Source organism: Condylura cristata, unplaced genomic scaffold (assembly GCF_000260355.1).
Source record: "Condylura cristata isolate star-nosed mole 26May11 unplaced genomic scaffold, ConCri1.0 scaffold00017, whole genome shotgun sequence".
In the NCBI taxonomy this organism is placed as follows: Eukaryota; Metazoa; Chordata; class Mammalia; order Eulipotyphla; family Talpidae; genus Condylura; species Condylura cristata.
Window position 1 is genome coordinate 23,244,158 of NW_004567118.1, and position 18,440 is coordinate 23,262,597.

The 18,440-nt window shown below is 39.1% G+C and overlaps 1 protein-coding gene across 1 annotated transcript in view; it reads right to left on the reverse strand.

Moving 5' to 3' along the window:
* Positions 1-1,306: 1,306 nt before the first annotated feature.
* The window catches only part of ZNF624 (zinc finger protein 624), a 55,080-nt gene continuing 37,946 nt past the window's right edge, over positions 1,307-18,440 (reverse strand). The window contains exon 11 of the mRNA XM_012726078.1: positions 1,307-6,826. Within this exon, the coding sequence (XP_012581532.1) occupies positions 5,636-6,826 (1,191 nt within the window). The 3' untranslated portion in view covers positions 1,307-5,635. The remainder of the gene's footprint in view (positions 6,827-18,440) is intronic.

Here is an 18,440-nt window from a genome sequence, read left to right on the forward strand (position 1 = left end):
AAGCTTAACAGTTGCTTTCCTATAATGTAGTCTAATATTTTAGAATCCTTCCAGGTCCACTTGTTATCACCTCCTGTGACTTGTGGGGAGCCAATGGTAGTGGCTATTGCTTTTGCCATGAGTCCCATGTTATCTGCCGGTGTTCATTAAATAGGCTAGTGTATGTTTGTACGAGGGATAGAAATCCAAGCCCTTCTCTTCTAGACAGACATGTAATCTTCTGAAGCTACAATTTTGATTGTGCAAACTCCTGCAGGGATTTCTAATCATTTATTGGGGGCCTACATACCACTACGTGTCAGGTGCTGTGCTTGATAGAGATGCAGAAATGAGTATGATGTAGTCTCTTATAGGAGAACATCCTCCAGTAAGAAATAGCCAGCCTTGATTCTTCTCACATCCCAATCCAATTCATTAGCAAGTCCTGCAGACTTCAAAATACCTTCTTTGTTATATCACATCTTACCACCTCTACTGTGACTGTTTCTCCTCCGAGTCACTGTAGTAGCTTCCTAGCTGGTCCCCCTACTTCTGTCCTTGTTCTACTTTAGAGCATTACAATCACCAGGAGGGTTGAAGACATACTGATATCCAGACCCCCTTTCTAAGTGAAATGAGTATTTCTGGAGGTGGGGCCCTGGTGCTGGTAAATATAAGAGCTCCCCCTGTCATTCCACCGTGTAGCTAAGAATAAGATCCATTGCTGTTAACTGAAGACACTGATGGAGTTTTAAGCAAATGGTGCCATAGCCCAATGCCACTTTGTCTGTATAGCTTCCTAATCGGTAGAGCTGTAGTGGTGGGCCTGGTCAGGTACTTCAGATGACTGGCAGGGCTGAAGGTACTCTGGAAATGTGAGGTTAGGAGGAAAGTGATCACTGACATGACTGTAAGTAACCTGAACAAAAGCTGATTAAAAGCCTGAAATGAGGTAATGGCAGTAGGAAGAGAATGAAAATGAACTAGAATACAGGAGGTAAAGCTCGTAGTGCTCAAATGACCATTGGTGAAGAGTGGCCTCTAGCCACCCTGTCAAAGCTATGGTAAACAAGAAGAGGTTTCTGGGGTAGAAACAATTCAGTTTTAGACATCACCATCAGAAGTATACATCAGGTAGTTTTAGGTGATCATTTGTTCTGAAACTTCAGGAAGAGCTAGGTGGGAAATCAGAGTTGAAGGTGGGAGTAGTGGTGGTAGAGCTAGTCTCATCTAAAGATCTGAATTTAAGAGACTATACAGAAGGAAAATAAAAATTTCAATGGTCTAATCTCATCAAAATACATATTTTATAAAATTGTAGGTACACACTACTTGTGCTGATTTTTCTTTTAACATTATTTTACAGGAAGAATTCAACTAAGTGTGGGAGCCATGGGTTCCATCCTTATTTTGTCACTGTATGACTATATGACCTCAAACAAGACACTTCAGTATCAGGGGCATCATCACATTCCCCATCATGTAGAGGACTCGATGTTGGTGTACAAGTTCACACACATATTTATACACATCGCTATAGTGCACATGCTTACACTATATGGCTATCGTATTCCAAGGGGCTTATAGTGAAATATAGAGCCACGAGGAGAGTAACAGAAATTTGGGGACTAAGAGTACATTTACAGGTACATGCAAGTGAACTGATATCAGAAGTTATAGTGAATGAAAAACTTTAACAGCCTTACAATTTTGAAGACCAAGTAGAACTTTAGCAAGAAAAACTTTAGATTTGCATGAAACATGCTCAGAATTCAAATTGAGAAGTTATCAAGAAACCAGCATCAAGGATGTGATGGGAAAGGAGTGTGATTAGCTTATACAGTAAATTACCAAGACATGTAATAGTTAACATGCACATAGTAGGCATACATTTAATTGCTCTCTACTTAACCTTCTTCCTAGAATAACGGACAAGCTCCCTTCCTTTGAAAATATGCTGATGATGCATAGCTCTCTTTTAGTTAACTTTACTGCTTTCTAGGGTACATAACTCTGTTCTCTCCACTTTAGTTGTGCACTTAGCAAGACTTAGGTTGCTCCTAAAATAGTCTGTCCCAGCATGTGGTATCTCCCATTATATCAATATATAGAAGGTATGTAAGTGAGTGCAAAGAGTTGTCTTTATGAAAACTGAGTTGAACAGTTGCAAAGACTTAAAGGCTATTTGCTAATGACACCCTGGTAGCAATGAGCATGTCTGGTACCCAGATCTTGGTTTCTAAGTAGTTGTCTACTAAAGAGCCAGGGATTCCTGGAGAAATGGCTCATTCCATTTCTGTGGCATTGAAAAGTGCAAGGTGAACCTGAGATATCTTTTGTCAAAGACAATTATGTGCCCAAAGACCAGAGAAGGAATGTCAAAGGACATGAGAGCAACTTGAAAGGTTTTAACTGGTCAAATCTGGGGACAATTTGAACATTAGAAACAAATTATTTTAGCACATTGTATTATTTGTAATCATTACCAACTTCTTACTCTGAAAATAGGCAATTAAAGAACTGAGCCCATTTAATTTCCAATTGATGAGGGAAAGCTCTTCCTTAAAGAATGGCCATATCAATTTTGAAAGGTAGAATTAGGAAGTCTTGATTTTGCTTGATGAAATGATTCAAAGAAGGATCATTATTGAAACCATCAGTGAAAGATTGCTTGATACCCATATGCTGTCAAAATGTTAGTCCACAGATTATCTGTTATCCATAATAGAAAAAAATATGACCTTTACATTGGGAAGGTAGGGCGGTTACCACTTCAGTCAGTTGATCAAATTTTACATCACTGATAGGTCTATCAGACATTAATGAAAATTTAGATGCGATATAATAGAAAATACATCTGTGAGGTGTCAATGTTAAGATGTTTAACCTGAATCCAGTCAAGCCTTTGGAGCTGACAATTTATATAAATCATAGGAAATACAGGAATAAGATAAACCACATACAAAGAGTTAAATGCTGGGTATAAGACAATCGATCTATTAAAAAAAAAAATACCCTGGGGAAAAAAGGTGGGAGATTATTCCAGAGATGAAGCAGATAACGATCTAATGTGATGTGATTTGACTGAATAAACAGGAAAAAATTTAAACATGGATTAAGGTTTAGAAATTAAGAAATTACTGTTCATTTTTTGAGATCTGACCTCAAATGGTATTGGGGTTTATGAAAGACTTTTTTTTTTTGGTGATGCATGCTTAAATATTTGTGAATAATATGTCAAAGAAGCTACTTTTAAATCGAAGTGGCATACAGTTGATTTTCTGCTATAACCTTGAATCAGACAACTGTAAAAGTGGGTAGTTAAAAGTAAACAAAGATTTAGGATTCTCCACTATTCTATTATTTTATAAGGGCATTAGTTGCCTCAGTCTATTTGTGGAAGACTTTATAAATGCATTATTTACATAAAACACAAAGGCAGGAAATACAAATTAACACAAAGAAAGGCCTAGGGACTCTACAACACACATTCATTCTAAGAGAAAAATGTGTAAGGTTATGACGTGGCATTATAAAAATTGCATCTTAAATACAATGTTTTCTTTTTTTTTAAACATAACTATGGCATAAGCATAATCTGGATATTATGCAATCTGGAGATGATATGCACTTTGTGAAGGATGCTTCCATGACATCAAGGCTAACTAATGTGGGAAAGCAAAAATTTCTGGAAGAAAACACTCAAATTAGCAATCTAAGTCTCCTTCTATAACTGTTTGGAGGGTGTTTTCGTAAATAGTAATGTCCAAATGAAGATGTGTGGTCATTATACGTTTAATGTGGTATTATGGCAGTAGAATCCCCATGTTTTCCCTTTACCTTGCTCTGGAAACTTCTGGTGCAAAGATCCCCATAATTCCTTTAGGAATGTTTTCAAAGAACTGGGAATTTGATTCATTTTCAAATTGTTCCTATTATCCAGTAAATGAACCAGTATTTATTAAATCTCTTTGCATGTATGCATAAAAAATATTTGAAATTCTTTCTACTTTACTCCATATCAGTTAATTCTATCTTATTACTTAATTCTACTTATTAATTCAACCAATATATATATAGAGATCACCTACTATATGCAAGGCACCGAAGAAACAAGAGATAAAAATCTCAGCTCTCAGAATATGATCTTATATTCTGATAATGGTATGATATGGATATTAACACTATTTTTTCCCCCTTAATTCCATTTGCATTTCTGCCAGTGCTCCTTTTGTTGTTTAGGACCCACAAATTCAATTATTTTACTGTTTAATGATTAGCATATCAATGAGTTTCTGAATCAGCATTTTTCCCAATGAATTTTTTTCAATTTTTCCTGATATTCTAAGAATCTCTACCTTATTATATGAAAGAATACTAATTCCAGTTAGCACTTTAAAATAATTTCATGCTTTTATAAACAGGCTGATTTGTTTTAGTCACTTTAAGTAAACCAAGTTCAGTAACACTTCATTTTATGTTACTTATGTCTTCTTTTCTTCACCTTGATTTTATATCCTTCACCTACTTTCTGCAGGTCAAATCTACTCTGTTCACCTTTATGACATTATTTATAAAGCTGCTCTAATTACTTTTTTATCTTGGGATATGGGCTAGCATTTAGCTATCCTTTTTAGTTTTCTTATGCTCATCCCATGACAGTTAAAATCATGTCTTTTGTAATCTTTCATCATGCTTTTTGTTGCTTAAATCACTGCTGATATTCAGTACTCAACTAAGCCTTGAAAGGCTGCAATTAGGAACTTGGGCCCTCAGCACAGGCATTCAAAAATTAGTATTTCAATGGAAGAAATGTACATTTTATAGTACAACAGTCACAGGAAACCTTAAGTTCTGAATTCAGGTTAACAAAAAGGGAAGCTATACTATATACTTATTTTTTCCTTTGGGATGACCTCAGATGCCAAAAACTAGTGAAACTGAGGCCAGTATGTTTTAAATGTTAATTTAAGTGGGGGTGTTTAATTTTTATAGTTAACTAAATTTATATACTTGTCTATATATATACACAACACTAGTTTATTTATCATAAGAGTATCATCCATTAAGCTCCTCTTCCTTACTATTTAAAAGAACATGTAAATTAAATAGTGGTCACATAGAAACCACTAAGATACTTCTAAGTTTTTTCTTTTTGAGAATCTGCTGGCTTCCCATTATAGTATGGCATTAATGGAAAAAAGAAGTTAAAAGGGGGAAGGGAACCTTCTACATACTTAAGGCTTCAAAGCTGGTAAGAAATAAAGACTTAACAGCAGTCTTATTTCTATAATGCCAGGGTAGCTCTCTAATGTGAAATCTCTACTTGATCGAAGCTTTCCCAAGTTAGTCATAAGGCCTCATTAAGAAAGTACTTGAATTACAGGAAGAGTTGATGAGTCAAAAGTTTTTGAATACTCTTACTTTCATGTTTCTTGAATGAATTAAACTGATATCAAGTAAAGGTTAAGTAAATAACTATCCTTAAAGTTCACATTAAGCTTAAATAGGTTATACCCACATAACTAATTCTGATACGTCTACTGAGTAATATCTAACATATATTGCACTTACTTTGGATTTCTCTGAATGTTTTAAAGAGTACAAAATAAAATGTAAATGACTTATAAAATCAAAATGAAGTCTCCCATATTGGTTAATTACGATTTTTGGCACCTGTATGAACACGCTGATGCTGAATGAGGTTTGTACTCTGGGTGAAGGTTTTACCACATATACGGCATGCATAGGGCTTCTCTCCTGTGTGAATTCTCTGGTGTTGAATAAGGCATGTTCTCTGGCTAAAATCTTTATCACATTCATTACATTTATAGGGTCTTTCTCCAGTATGAGTTCTCTGATGTTGATTAAGTGATGAAGAATAAATAAAGGCTTTCCCACATTCATTACATTTATAGGGTTTCTCTCCAGTATGAATCCTTTGATGCTGCGTAAGATTTGCACCCTGTCTATATGCTTTCCCACATATATTACACTTAAAGGGCTTTTCTCCATTATGAATCCTCTGATGCTGAGTAAGGTGTACACTCTGGCTGAAGGCTTTCCCACACACACTGCATTTATATGGTTTCTCTCCAGTATGTGTTCTATGATGTTGAGTAAGATTTGCACTCTGGCTGAAGGCCTTCCCACATATGTTACATATGTAGGATTTCTCTCCAGTATGAGTCGTCTGATGTTGAATAAGAGTTGAGGAATGAGCAAAGGCTTTTCCACATTCATTACATTTATAACACTTCTCTCCAGAATGAATTCTCTGATGTCGAATAAGGTAAGTACTCTGACTAAACACTTTCCAACACTCATTGCATTTATATGGTTTTTTCCCAGTATGTATTTTTTGATGCTGAAGAAGGTGTGTACTCTGACTGAAGGTTTTCCCACATTCATTGCATATATAAGGTTTCTCTCCAGTATGAACTCTCTGGTGATTAATCAGTGATGAACTGTGGCTAAAAGTTTTGCCACATTCCAAGCATTTGTATGGTTTTTCTCCAGTATGTGTCCTTTGATGTATAGTAAGGTGTGCACGTTGACTAAAGTCTTTCCCACAGTCATCACATTTATAGGGTTTCTCTCCTGTATGAATTCTCTGATGTATAGTAAGGTGTGCACGCTGGCTGAAGGCTTTACCACACTGGTGACATTCATATGGTTTTTCTCCAGTATGCATTCTCTGATGTGCAATAAGGGATGAGATGTGCCTAAATTCTTTCCCACATTCTTCACACTCATAAGACTTCTCTTTGGCATGGGTACTTTGGTGTTTCACATAGGATGGGTTTTTCCTAAACTTCTTCCCACACACATTACATTTATAAGGCTTCTCTCCAGGCTGTATTTTTCTATGTACAATACCATAAGAGACATGATTGAAGGCTGTCCTGTCTTCATTATACATATACCTTTTATTATCTGATTGGGTACCAAATTGTATAAGCAGGCCTGAGTGCTTTTCAAAATTACTTCTATAAATATCATATTTACTAAGACACTCTTCTGTTGGGTCATCTTCTTGTGAAAAGTCTGACTTCAAAATCAAATCTCTTTCATTCAAGGGAATTTTCCCAAATGTTGCTTGTGTTTCTAGTTTATTATCATAGTCATATGGTTCTTCCAATTTGATGGTCTGGGTTCCAGTTTTTGTGAATTTAGAAGTATTCTCTGCTGGAGTGCACTCTTGAGCTTTGGTTTCCCATTCTGAAACAGAAATAATACTGAGTTTTCTTCTATTTAGAGAAAGGAAACTGTTAAATAGAAACAAAATAATGAAATTGAGTGCCTACAAGGACTATGGCTATGACATCTTTATAACATGGTCTGAAAAGTTGGGAAAGGAAAAATAAAGGAGTGGGGAAAAAAAAGGGGGGGGGAGGTTTTCACTATTCAGTATGTACAAAGTAAATAAATAGATTAGGTCATAAAATAGAGCTAAAAGTAGTAAAAACAATGGATAAGGCTGCAGGGTAATTTGAAATGACTTCAGGGATTAATTTATCTAGTGAGTTCATAAAGTAGGTATGACTCCTTCCAATCTACTCTGTATAACCCTATACAGTATTCCTAAAGTAATTTCATGGATTGCTTCCCAGGCTTAACTATCTCTAGTAAATCTCCTAGTGCCTAAAACAATGGTTCTCAAAAGTACAGTCTCCCCAGACTTGTGGTGCCATTAGCACCACTGTTGTATGGGAATGTTTTAAATAACTGGGCCTCATCCAGATGTATTTAATCAGAAACTTTGAAGGTGAGGGCTAAGCAATCTGTTTTAGTATGCCTCCCAGGTGGCTTTGCTATATATTAAAAGTTTGAAGAACAATGAGTTAAATGTGAAAATAAAAGAGCTCTACTTGGCTCCCAAAATAATCTAGGCCTTTTCTATTCTCTACTATATCTTCTACCACACCTAATATTTAGCTTCACTAAAAGCTTGAATCTTCTTCCTCAAATCTTTATAGCTGACATGCCAATTCTAGACTCTAGGCCTTCTCTAAGTTAACTCTTGTACTTACTGAAAAAGATGCTAATGACCAAGTTTTTCTCTCTCCTTAAAGTCTTAAAATACATATTAGGTTGAATCATATAGAACTGACTTTTTTGGATATGACAAAATGTCACAGGTTTTATAGATTAAAACCTATATATAGGTTTTTAATTCAACCTAACTAAATTTTGAGACAGTGACAGAACTTGGTCTTACGTTATTATACAAATTTGTGTGCTTATATCCAGCTTTGCTGCAAACTTTGTTCATGTTTCTTCTATATTTTCTTTAGAATATGGCCGAAGACTCTGGGGGTAGTGAAGGTGGTGGTAATAATGTAAGGTGAAAGAATGGCTAGGTCCAATATAAAGAATTATAAAAGTTCTGGGCCTCCCTGGCGGCACAGGGGTTAAAGACAGAGCTATCAAGCTGTAGCCAGGCAGTGCAGCAAAAGTTTGATTCCCGGTCTGAAAATCCCTAATATTACTTTATTTGTGAGTTGTCAAAAAAGTTTTCAGTTTCTGAAGTTTGAGTTATCCTAACCAAAGCAGGAAGACAGAAAGTGAGCAAGAGAAGTTGTCTGCCTGAGATAGTTCCTCAATCCTGTTGATGCCCTTAAGCTTCTACTTTGAAGGTTCAAGGGACTCAGGGGACAGGAAACGAAGTCCAACCAAGACAGGAGGCTGACAGGGATCCTATGCACAAAGGATTATACTATACTAGGGATACATATCACTGATAGGGAATGGGTAGGAAGAGGGTAGTAGGAATGGGAGTGTGTATCTTTTTTTCCTAATATTTATTTATTTATGCATACAAAAACTGGGGGTGTAGGCCAGAGGAACAAGGGTCATGGGAGGGGGGTGAGAGGATTCACCAGAGACAGAGTGGGGAGCAGAACAAGTAGATCTACTGAAATATACTTCTGAGGGGAGCAGCAGGAGAGTCAGGAGAGGTCTGCTGTGCCATGTGGGTAGCTCCCTGGCTGGGGATTGAACTCATGCTGCAGTGGCTATGGGTAGCTTCACAGTACTGTGACTTAACCCCTTGTGCCACCAGGGAGGCCCAGAGTGTATATTTGACTTTATTTACATTCCACATGTGATTTGAAACCAATCAGTATCTATAAATAACCAAAAACATACATAGGCAAAATACAGTAGTAATAAATCTTGAACTCAGTGAAAAACTGTAATGGTTACTAGAAGGAAAAGAGGGGAGGGAGGCAGATGGGGTAGTAGCATGGGTGTTTGGTGAAGTTTGAGTGGAACATGCACAAGCAGAACAAAAATATAACCCTAAATATTAAAAAAAATTTTTTTTAAACTTTGCCATTGATGTAGTTCTAAAATCATTTTGTGTGTATATACAGAGCAAGTGAATAAATATACTGGCTTCAGGCTACTCACTATATGGGAAAGGAAATAGAAAATGGAATACCCTTGAGATGCTAGATTTGAATTAGTTACTAGAATGGACTCATGATCGAAAATACACACGTGTACATTGTATATGCATATTTACTTATATTTTCTAGCTCTGCCTATTGAATTGATCTAACAGATAGAGATCTAGATCCATGGTAATGGGACAATGATAGCACAGTTTTCCATAAAATTAAAAGAAAATTCCTTACAGAAATTCCAAGTCTAAGGTAAACATAAGGTAAACCTAAAGAACATTTGTACAAGAAAAAAGGAAATGCGTAACGACTAACTGGAAATCTCTAAAGGACACTGGACTTGGTGTGAAAGAGTCCCACTGCCAAAATTTGGAACAAATGAGCATTAAAAATAAACCAAACTGGAATTAATGCACTAATAACACTTTTAAGTTCTGAAAATCCCACTAATCCATTGTGATATACACATAAAAACGGATGGGAGGAGGGATAGCTGTTCATCACTGGAGAAAGCTTTAAATCACTTAGAGATGGCTAGATTCAACAATCACCATTCACCATTTCACAGCCAGCAACATGATAAAGCAGAGATCATTAATGGATGCTAAAAATCTTAAAGAAAAGTCTTATAGGTACAGAATAATCATGTAACCTCCAAATACCAAATCATAATTATTTACTAATCACAAAGAAAACAATGACTTTAAAATAGCAAAGATAGTACCTGAATGAAACTGAGGTCATTGGTAAGACTAAAATTAATAGTGTGAATTTTTCTGAGTAGCCACAATACACCCATGTTCTTAGCAAAATGTATATTCTGAATCTAATCAATAGGAAACAACTTGGTAAATACAGATGTACATCATTCTAAAAAAAACCCTGGCTCTGGGCCTCCAAATGGTAAAGCAGTTAAAGACACAGTGCTATAAGCTACTGCCAGCCACTAAAGTATGAGTTCGATTCCTGGTGGAGCCAGGGAGCTAACCCAACTGGCACAGCATACCTCCTGTCTCCCCGCTGCTCCCCTCAGCAGTGTATTTCAGTAGATCTGTCTGTTCTGCTCCCCACTCTGTCTCTGGTGAAACCTCCCACCAACTCCCCACTTCCCACATACCTTTGGCCTACACCCCAGTTGTCGTATGCATAAATAAGTAAATCTTTGGAAAAACAACAACAACAAAACCCTGGATCCTTCAAGAAATATTCATGAAAGATTTTATTTATTTATTTATGCATACAAGAACTGGAGCACAGGCCAGAGGTGTAGGGAGGGGGTGAGAGAAATCACCAGAGAGAAATTGGGGAGCACAATAGGCAGATCTACTGAAATATGCTGCTGAGGCGAGCAGCCAGTGGGACAGGAGAGGTCTGCTGTACAATGGGGATAGCTTCCTGGCTGGGGATCAAACTCAGGCTGCAGTGGCTGGTAAAAGCTTTGTAGCACTAGACTTTAACCCCTGTCCTCCAAGGAGGCCCCCTAATTCATGAAGATTTTCAAAGGAGAAAAAAAATGTTTCAGGAACAGTTGTAAGTTAAAAGCAAAGACATTCTCAAGATAATCAAGTGGAGTATGTGATTCTTGATTGAATCCTGGAATAGGGAGAAAACAATTGTTGGGTTGTTGGAAAATTAACAATGTATTTTTTCTTTTTCAAGCAAAAACCTGTCATGACTTTTCCAGCAACCCAATATAAAGGGTGTTTTGGGGAAATCTGAACATTTGACTACACATTAAATATTATGTTAATGTAAAATATTTGGAATAAGAGAATGGTATGTTTATGTAGGAAGTGTTTTTTAAAAGGGAAGCTCTTCCCATACTTATCTGGAATATTCATCAAAAAAAAATTTTTTTTAAAAGAATTACTCCTTTATTATAAGATTTTTATTTATTTATTTTGTGGAGAAGAACTGGGGTATAGGTCAGAGGTGTGGGGTGGTGGGGTGGGGGAGAGGATTCACCAGAGACAGAGTGGGGAGAACAGGCAAACTGAAATACACTGCTAAAGGGAGCAGTGACAAGATAGGAGAGGTCTGCTGTGCCATGCTGGTTAGATCCCTGGCCAGGGATCGACCAGGGATCGAACTTAAGTCGTAGTGGTAACAGTGCTGAGACTTAACCCCTCAGCTACCAGGGAGGCCCCTTAAGTTTTTAAATGCAACCAATCCATGTGCCAGTTATTCTCTCACCTGGACTAGGGCCTTCTAAAATTTCTTTTATCACCATCCATGGTTCTTCCAATAGGGGAATCACAGTTGGTCTGTACACTGTAAGTCCTGTTCAGGAGGAATATAATGAAATAAATGGTTGTTCAGAGTTTATCACCTGACTTCTACTTATCTGTGAGGACAGATATTTATGAGGAAAACAAAGGCTCAAGGACATAAATCTAATAAAAGAGAACCAGGTGTTGTTCTTTTGAGAAGTAGGATAAAAATTTCACACCACCAGGAGGTTACATGCACAGAGATCTTGAGGGAAGGAGATCCAAGGGGCAGTAGGGAGTGGGCTAGGCACAGCACCAGGTGGCAGCCTGTGAAGCTGTATATCAGCTTTTTTTTTTTAAGATTTATTTATTTGTGCATACAGAGCTGGGGTACAGGCCAGAGGTGCAGGGGCAGTGAGAGGATTCACCAGAGACAGAGCAGGGAGCTGAACAGGTAAGTGAAGAACCCTGCTTAGGGGAGCAGCTGGCAGGTTAGGAGAATGCCATGTGGAATCACCTCCGGGACAGGTGGGGATTGAACTCATGCGGAAGTGGCCTTAGCTTCTTAGTGCTGTGGTTTAGCCCGCTGCACTACCAGGGAGGGCCCTTTATCAGCTTTTAATAACATTTCATTTAGAAACTTTTCATTTGGGAAAATAAGAGTACAACATGGCCATTTCTGTCTCTGAAGAGGGTGAGTACTTATTTCTAGACTGCATTCTAAGCAAAGTACTTGAGAGGCCCAATTCATTTTTAACAATTGTGGAAAGAAAGACACTTTGATGGATATGATGAAAGGAGTAGTTGACACAAATGATTCTTACCCAGAGAAACCATGTTCCAATAGTTCTGTAGTGTCACAGTCTTGTACAATTCCTTTTGTACAGGACGCATTAGCTCCCAGTCCTCTTGGGTGATGTCCACAGCCACATCTTTGAAAGTCATTGATTCCTAAAGCATAAAACATAACAACTTGGTTCATGAACTAGTGGAAGGGACATAGTGATGACACTGGGTACATGTGGTAGAGAGAAATCACAGAATCTTAAGCTAGTAGGAACTTAAAGGTCAACTACTCACAACCTTCACCCAATGTATGGATAAGCATACCTCAACAGTCCTAAAGGGAAGTTTGAAAATAAAGTAGAATTTATCATTTTCAGTTGTCACTAGTAGATGACTGGTGGCTCCACCTGAAAGAAGGGTTTTAAACACAAGATGACAGTTGAATGGTTTGCCTTACATATAAATTCAATGTGGGGCCTCCCTGGTGGCCTAGGGGTTAAGTCTCAGCATTGTCAGCACTGTGGCCTGAGTCCCATCCCAGGTCAGGGAACTAACCCATGTGGTGCAGCAGACCTCTCCGGTCTCCCTGCTGCTCCCCCCAACAGTGTGTTTCAGTGGATCCACCTGTTTTGATCCCCACTCTGTCTCTGGTGAATTCTCTCATTCCCCCTCATCTTGCCTACACCCCAGTTCTTGTATGCATAATAAAAATAAATCTTAAAAAAATTCATTGTGAGTCCTTCCTTTCAAATATAAAACTGTCAGAAATAACCCCTGTATTGAGCTGCTGCTGTAATTTTAGAAATAGTTCACAATCTTGTAAGATTAGTATTCCTCTCTGCTCTTCTTTTGAAAACAAAACAATTACCCCTAAATGTTTTTCAAATAAACTGTAAAATTTCCTTAAAAACTTGTCTCAGCATTTTGAAATTATATTCAATTTACAATTTAGAGTAAACATAGTTTTATAATATTTATGTCTTTTTTCCATGACCTGTCAAATAATACAGGACATGAAAGTAATGCAAAATTTATACTCTGAGTCTTAGATTGTTAATAGGGGGAAGGGAATCAGTGACAAAGACATATATACATCTATATATGTATAAGTGTGAATTTGTATATGTAATTAACTTTTCTATGCTACGTAGCAGTCAAATTTTCTATTATTGTTTCTAATAGCTTTTCATTTAATTTTTCTTAGCTTTCTCAGGTAACTATTCATATTATCTGTAAATTATAATTTTACTCTGGTCACCAATTTTTAGATCATGTATGAAATTTTTACAGTAAATTATTCTCTTAAAGTGGCCTGACTTGCTGTTTTAAAAATCTAAAAAAACAGAGGCAAAATCAACAGTAGCAACACAGATTTCATGGCCTTTACTTGTTAATGAGAAAAAATATTAGCAATTGTTGCTTATTTACTGTAATCCAGGCTAATCACAGTTCTCATAATACTTTATCTTCACAATCTAAGAGGTAGATTCCACTTATTAGAGCAGATTAGTTCAGGCTAACAGTAGTTCAGTATCTTGCCTCAAATCACAGTCAGTGGCAGAACATGGAACCAAACCTAGATCCAGGTGGCTGTGGAGGTTAATCCCCTTAACTCTGTGATATTGCTGTCTTAAAGTCAAAGAAAGGCATATCAAGGGAAGGAAATTTACAAAGGTCCATTTTCTATACATTTTCCATAATAGGCCAAAGTGACTTAAAGAAACCATGGCTTTAGTTCTTGACAGGACTTTTGGAGGCACAGCAGAAGGCCAGGATAGCAAACATCCTCACACATTAAGGGTTATTTTAAAATCACAGAAGAAACTAAGACTCACTTTGGTCACCAAGTCATTTAGCCACCCGATCTGGAAAGCATGTATTTGTTTGGGCTCTTCCTCTGGGATCTCTCCAGTAAGGGCAGAGTTCTGAGGAGAAGCTACAAAAGGAAAAGACACCATGATGGTGTTAGTCCTGTTTGCATAGCCTAGGAAAATCTTTACATAATAGATTCCTGTAATTTCTTAAGGTGAGAAGTCAGCAGGAATCAAAACAAGCCTACTTCAAAGAATCAAAGGGAAGGATAAATGACTTGTCTAAAACATCAATGCAGATTTCACAAACAAGTCTATTATGGGACTCTTAAGCGTATGTCCCAAATTCACAAATTTCTATTAAACCCTTATGTGATCTAAATTTGGTGAGTTGCCTTTGTAATTAATAAGGAAATATTCTCAGTATACTTTTCTGTATTTCTGGACATAGAATCCAAATTCACAAAATTAACTCACAGAATGGTTCAAACCACTGCAAATAAACTTCATAGGGCATACACAGAGATAATTTAGTTTATCTGGTCATTGTTCCATGACACAAGATAATGTGTTTGGTCCCAAGCAACCTGGAAGGGGAACACCATGCAGGAAAAAGCTCATGTTAAAGTCTGCTCACTCACCCAGACCTTTATTGTCCCCAATTTCTTTAAAGGGCGTTCTCTGGTGTGCTGTTTGTCTTCTCTAACCACCCAGGATTTCTCCCCTTTCTGTTCTACAATTCTCACCTTCCTCGTCTAGAATCTGAGTCAAATCCTCCACCAGAGTCACCACTTCCTCGCTGCTCTTGGGGTACTGGGACTTCACCCAAGTCCTAATCTCCCCAGGTAGGATGGTCAAGAATTGCTCCAGCACCAGCAGCTCTAGGATTTGTTCCTTTGAGTGAATCTCAGGTCTCAGCCACTTAAGGCAGAGCTCTCGGAGTTGATTCAATGCCTTTCGAGGCCCAGCCAAGTCTGGGTATGAAAAATTTCTAAAATTCTGCCGACAGGTCTCAGTATCACGCAAGAGTCTTGAAGCAAGAATTTCCTTCTCAACATTGTAAGGTCCATTCTTTGCCTTGTCTGACTTGCACATGTGAAGGAGTTGGGAACGTGAAGAATTGGTCATCCTCTTACTTGGGGCTAACATTATTACAGAGAGGAATGTGAATCTGGTTATATCCTTTATTTCCCCAGTAGTTAGCCAACTGCTTGAAGTCTCATGCTAGAGCCACCAAGACAATATATATCGGGCTACTGCAGCCAGGAGTAGGAGACTCAAAGTTGTTAGGAGACTTAAGGTGTTACAAATTCTGAGTCCAGAACTTGCAAGCTTGAATCCCTGAAACACAAGAGTGAACCATAATGTCAAGAATTCCTGGTGTTCTCTGCTATGTATCTACAGAACTTGGTGTTGTTCCCCTATACCTAGACATGTAAGATTAACACAATATTTAGCAGGATTTTAGGACTGCTAGTAAAAAAAAGTGACTATGGAAGCAAAGACTCGTATCATGATTAAAATGACAGATCAAGCTTCTAACTTGTAGAAACAGAAATTAAATATTTTTGACAGGGGAAAAATGCTTTCATACATGAGTGTTAGCACTGACCTTACAGAAGCTGCAACTGACTAACCCGGATCTCAGTAACAATATAGCAAATTACTTAAACTGGGAGGAAAATGTCTTCTTAATAAAGTGCTCCAAGTTCCCAAGGGAACTGTCAGGATAAGAAGGGCAAGCTATTTACCTGCTTTGCATATTAAACACCAGCCTATCCTAGGGGTTCACAAGACGGATGGACTGGAGAAAAGTCGGGAGGTTGGTGTGATTTGAAGCCCTTTAAATGCTTCTACAGGAGACAATTTCTTATCAATACACTGGAATCCAGGATTCACAAAGTAAAAGCTCGGCACAGGCCAAACCTAGAGAACTAACAACACCCATCACGGGCTCCGGCCCTGCGCCCCGCTCAACCACAGGCGAGTCACCAACGTCAAATGCTCACAAGGCCGTGCAGAAGAGATGCTCAGGCCTCCCCTTTCAGGCGAGGGGGTGGGTGGGGGAGGCTCTGTCAGCGGAGCCCGTATGCGGCGATGCGCCGCGCTGGGACTGCTCTACAGCACTTCCACCCGGGGTCTGCCTCCCCTCAGGCCTCATGGACTGGCGGGGCTCTAGCCCCGACCACGCGGACACGCGCGCCCGGTGCCCGCGACATCATTACCTGTCGCTGGGACCCGCGGACGCGCAGCCGGAGCGGCCCAAGAGGCCCCGGCCAACAATGGCGGCGGGGGCGCGAGCGCCTGCGTGGCGGGCTCACTCCCGCGCTGCGGAGGGGCCCCTGGCTCCGCCACGGCCCTTTCCAGGAAAGTACGATGTACCTCGGGCGGGAGCCCCAAGCCCCAGCTCAGGACCTGAGTAGCCCGGCCAGGACCCCACCGCGCCTCAGCTTCACCGCGACCTCGCCTTGGCGCCACTGCGCATGTGCGCTAGGAGAACGCTGCGCGCCAGCTGAGCCAATCGGAAGCCGAGCCTGGACCCTCCCCCGCCCAAGCCTTGTTCCTAGGACCGGTCTCCCTGGCAACCTCCTCCACCCATCACTAAGACTTGCTAGCTAGCTTGCAAGATTCTGAAAGGAACTTTACGTTCTCCTGGTCAGAATCACCTCTGACATGACCTGGAGGTTGGGAAGATACCAGAATCTGGGGGAAGGGAAGGGAGATGTGAGTGGAAGTGCGGTTGAAGCCCTTCGCAAATTACTTAGAGAAAAGCCAGTGCCAGAATTCCTGGAAGGAAGATGAGCAGAAATCTGACGCTAAGGCAGAAAGATCCACAGCACTAGTTCAGGCTCTGCTGTGCATAAAAACTCATTGTTAAAGGTCCTGAGTTCTCAGAAATCTGATTCTGATACACTCAGACTGGGGGGAAAAAAGCCAACAGCATGTTGTTTGTAAAAGACAGAAAACAAAAATACACAAAATGCTTGAAAACATGAAATAGAAAAACATATACCAGGTGTTCCCATTAAATACTGTTCTTCTAGTGAACCACACTAAAATTAATGGTTTTAAGAATAACCATTTTATTATGCTTATGAATTCTGTGGGAAAGGAATTTTTTAAAAAAAATATATTTTATTTATACATACAAGAACTGAGGTGGAGGCCAGAGTGCAGGAGGCTGAGAGGAGTCACCAGAGACAGGGGAGCAGACAGGCAGATTTATTGAAATGCACTGCTGAGGGGAGCAGTGAGCAAGACAGGGGATTGAACTTGTTGGCAGGGGACTGAACTCATGCAGCAGTTGCTGATGATAGCTTGATAGTGCTGAGATTTTAACACATGAGGCAGGCATGAAAGGAGTTTGACAGGGTTCAGAGGCTGTGGATATTTGTCCCACTGTGTCTGGAGCTTCCGTTTAGATGATTTGATAGCTTCTTCATTCACATATGTCATGCTTAGACTGGGAGTTTAGGATTAGCTCAGTTTAGGTTTGACCAGAAAGCTTATGTGTTTTCAGCATGAAGACTCAAGATGGATGGACTTCTGACATTGCTAACGCTGGGTTTCAAAACCTGTTCTAGGGTTCTCGGGAACAAGAGAGACACTCCATAGCTAATTATGACATAGCCTCATAAGGAAGTCATATACACTGCCTTCCATCACCCTCTCGGTTGGCACAGAATCAGAGCTAGATGTAGACCCCGTAGCTTAATGGAGGACTCTCACAGAGTCTTAATATCCCCACCCCACTACGGAAGGTTTGGTGGTAGATGTGATGTGAGGCTGAGACAGTTGCTGATGTGAGAGACTGTACACCTAGGAAAATATTTTACAACAAATCTGCATTTGTTGTAAACTAATGTTACCTCAATTACTATGGTAGGTACATGAACAACAGCAACTGGATAGTGTGATGGTCTTTGAGCTACGCTATAGTAACTTGATAGTCAATGAAACACTAATCTACATATTTTGGAGGTGTGATTAAAGTCATTTGAACTAAGAGAGATTGATCTAGATGACTTGGTAGGTCCCATTCAATGAATTGAAAGTCTATAAAGCACAACTGAGGCTTCTCTAATGAAGTAAAAACTGCGAACAAAGCTTCCATCCAAACCTTCCTGAAAGACTCTCCTATGGATTTTGAACTTGTCTGGTCAATCCCCACAAGAGAGTCAGATCATTCCTTCCAAAAACAAACAGACAACAAAACCCTCTCAGAATATATGTTCAGCTGGTCCTAC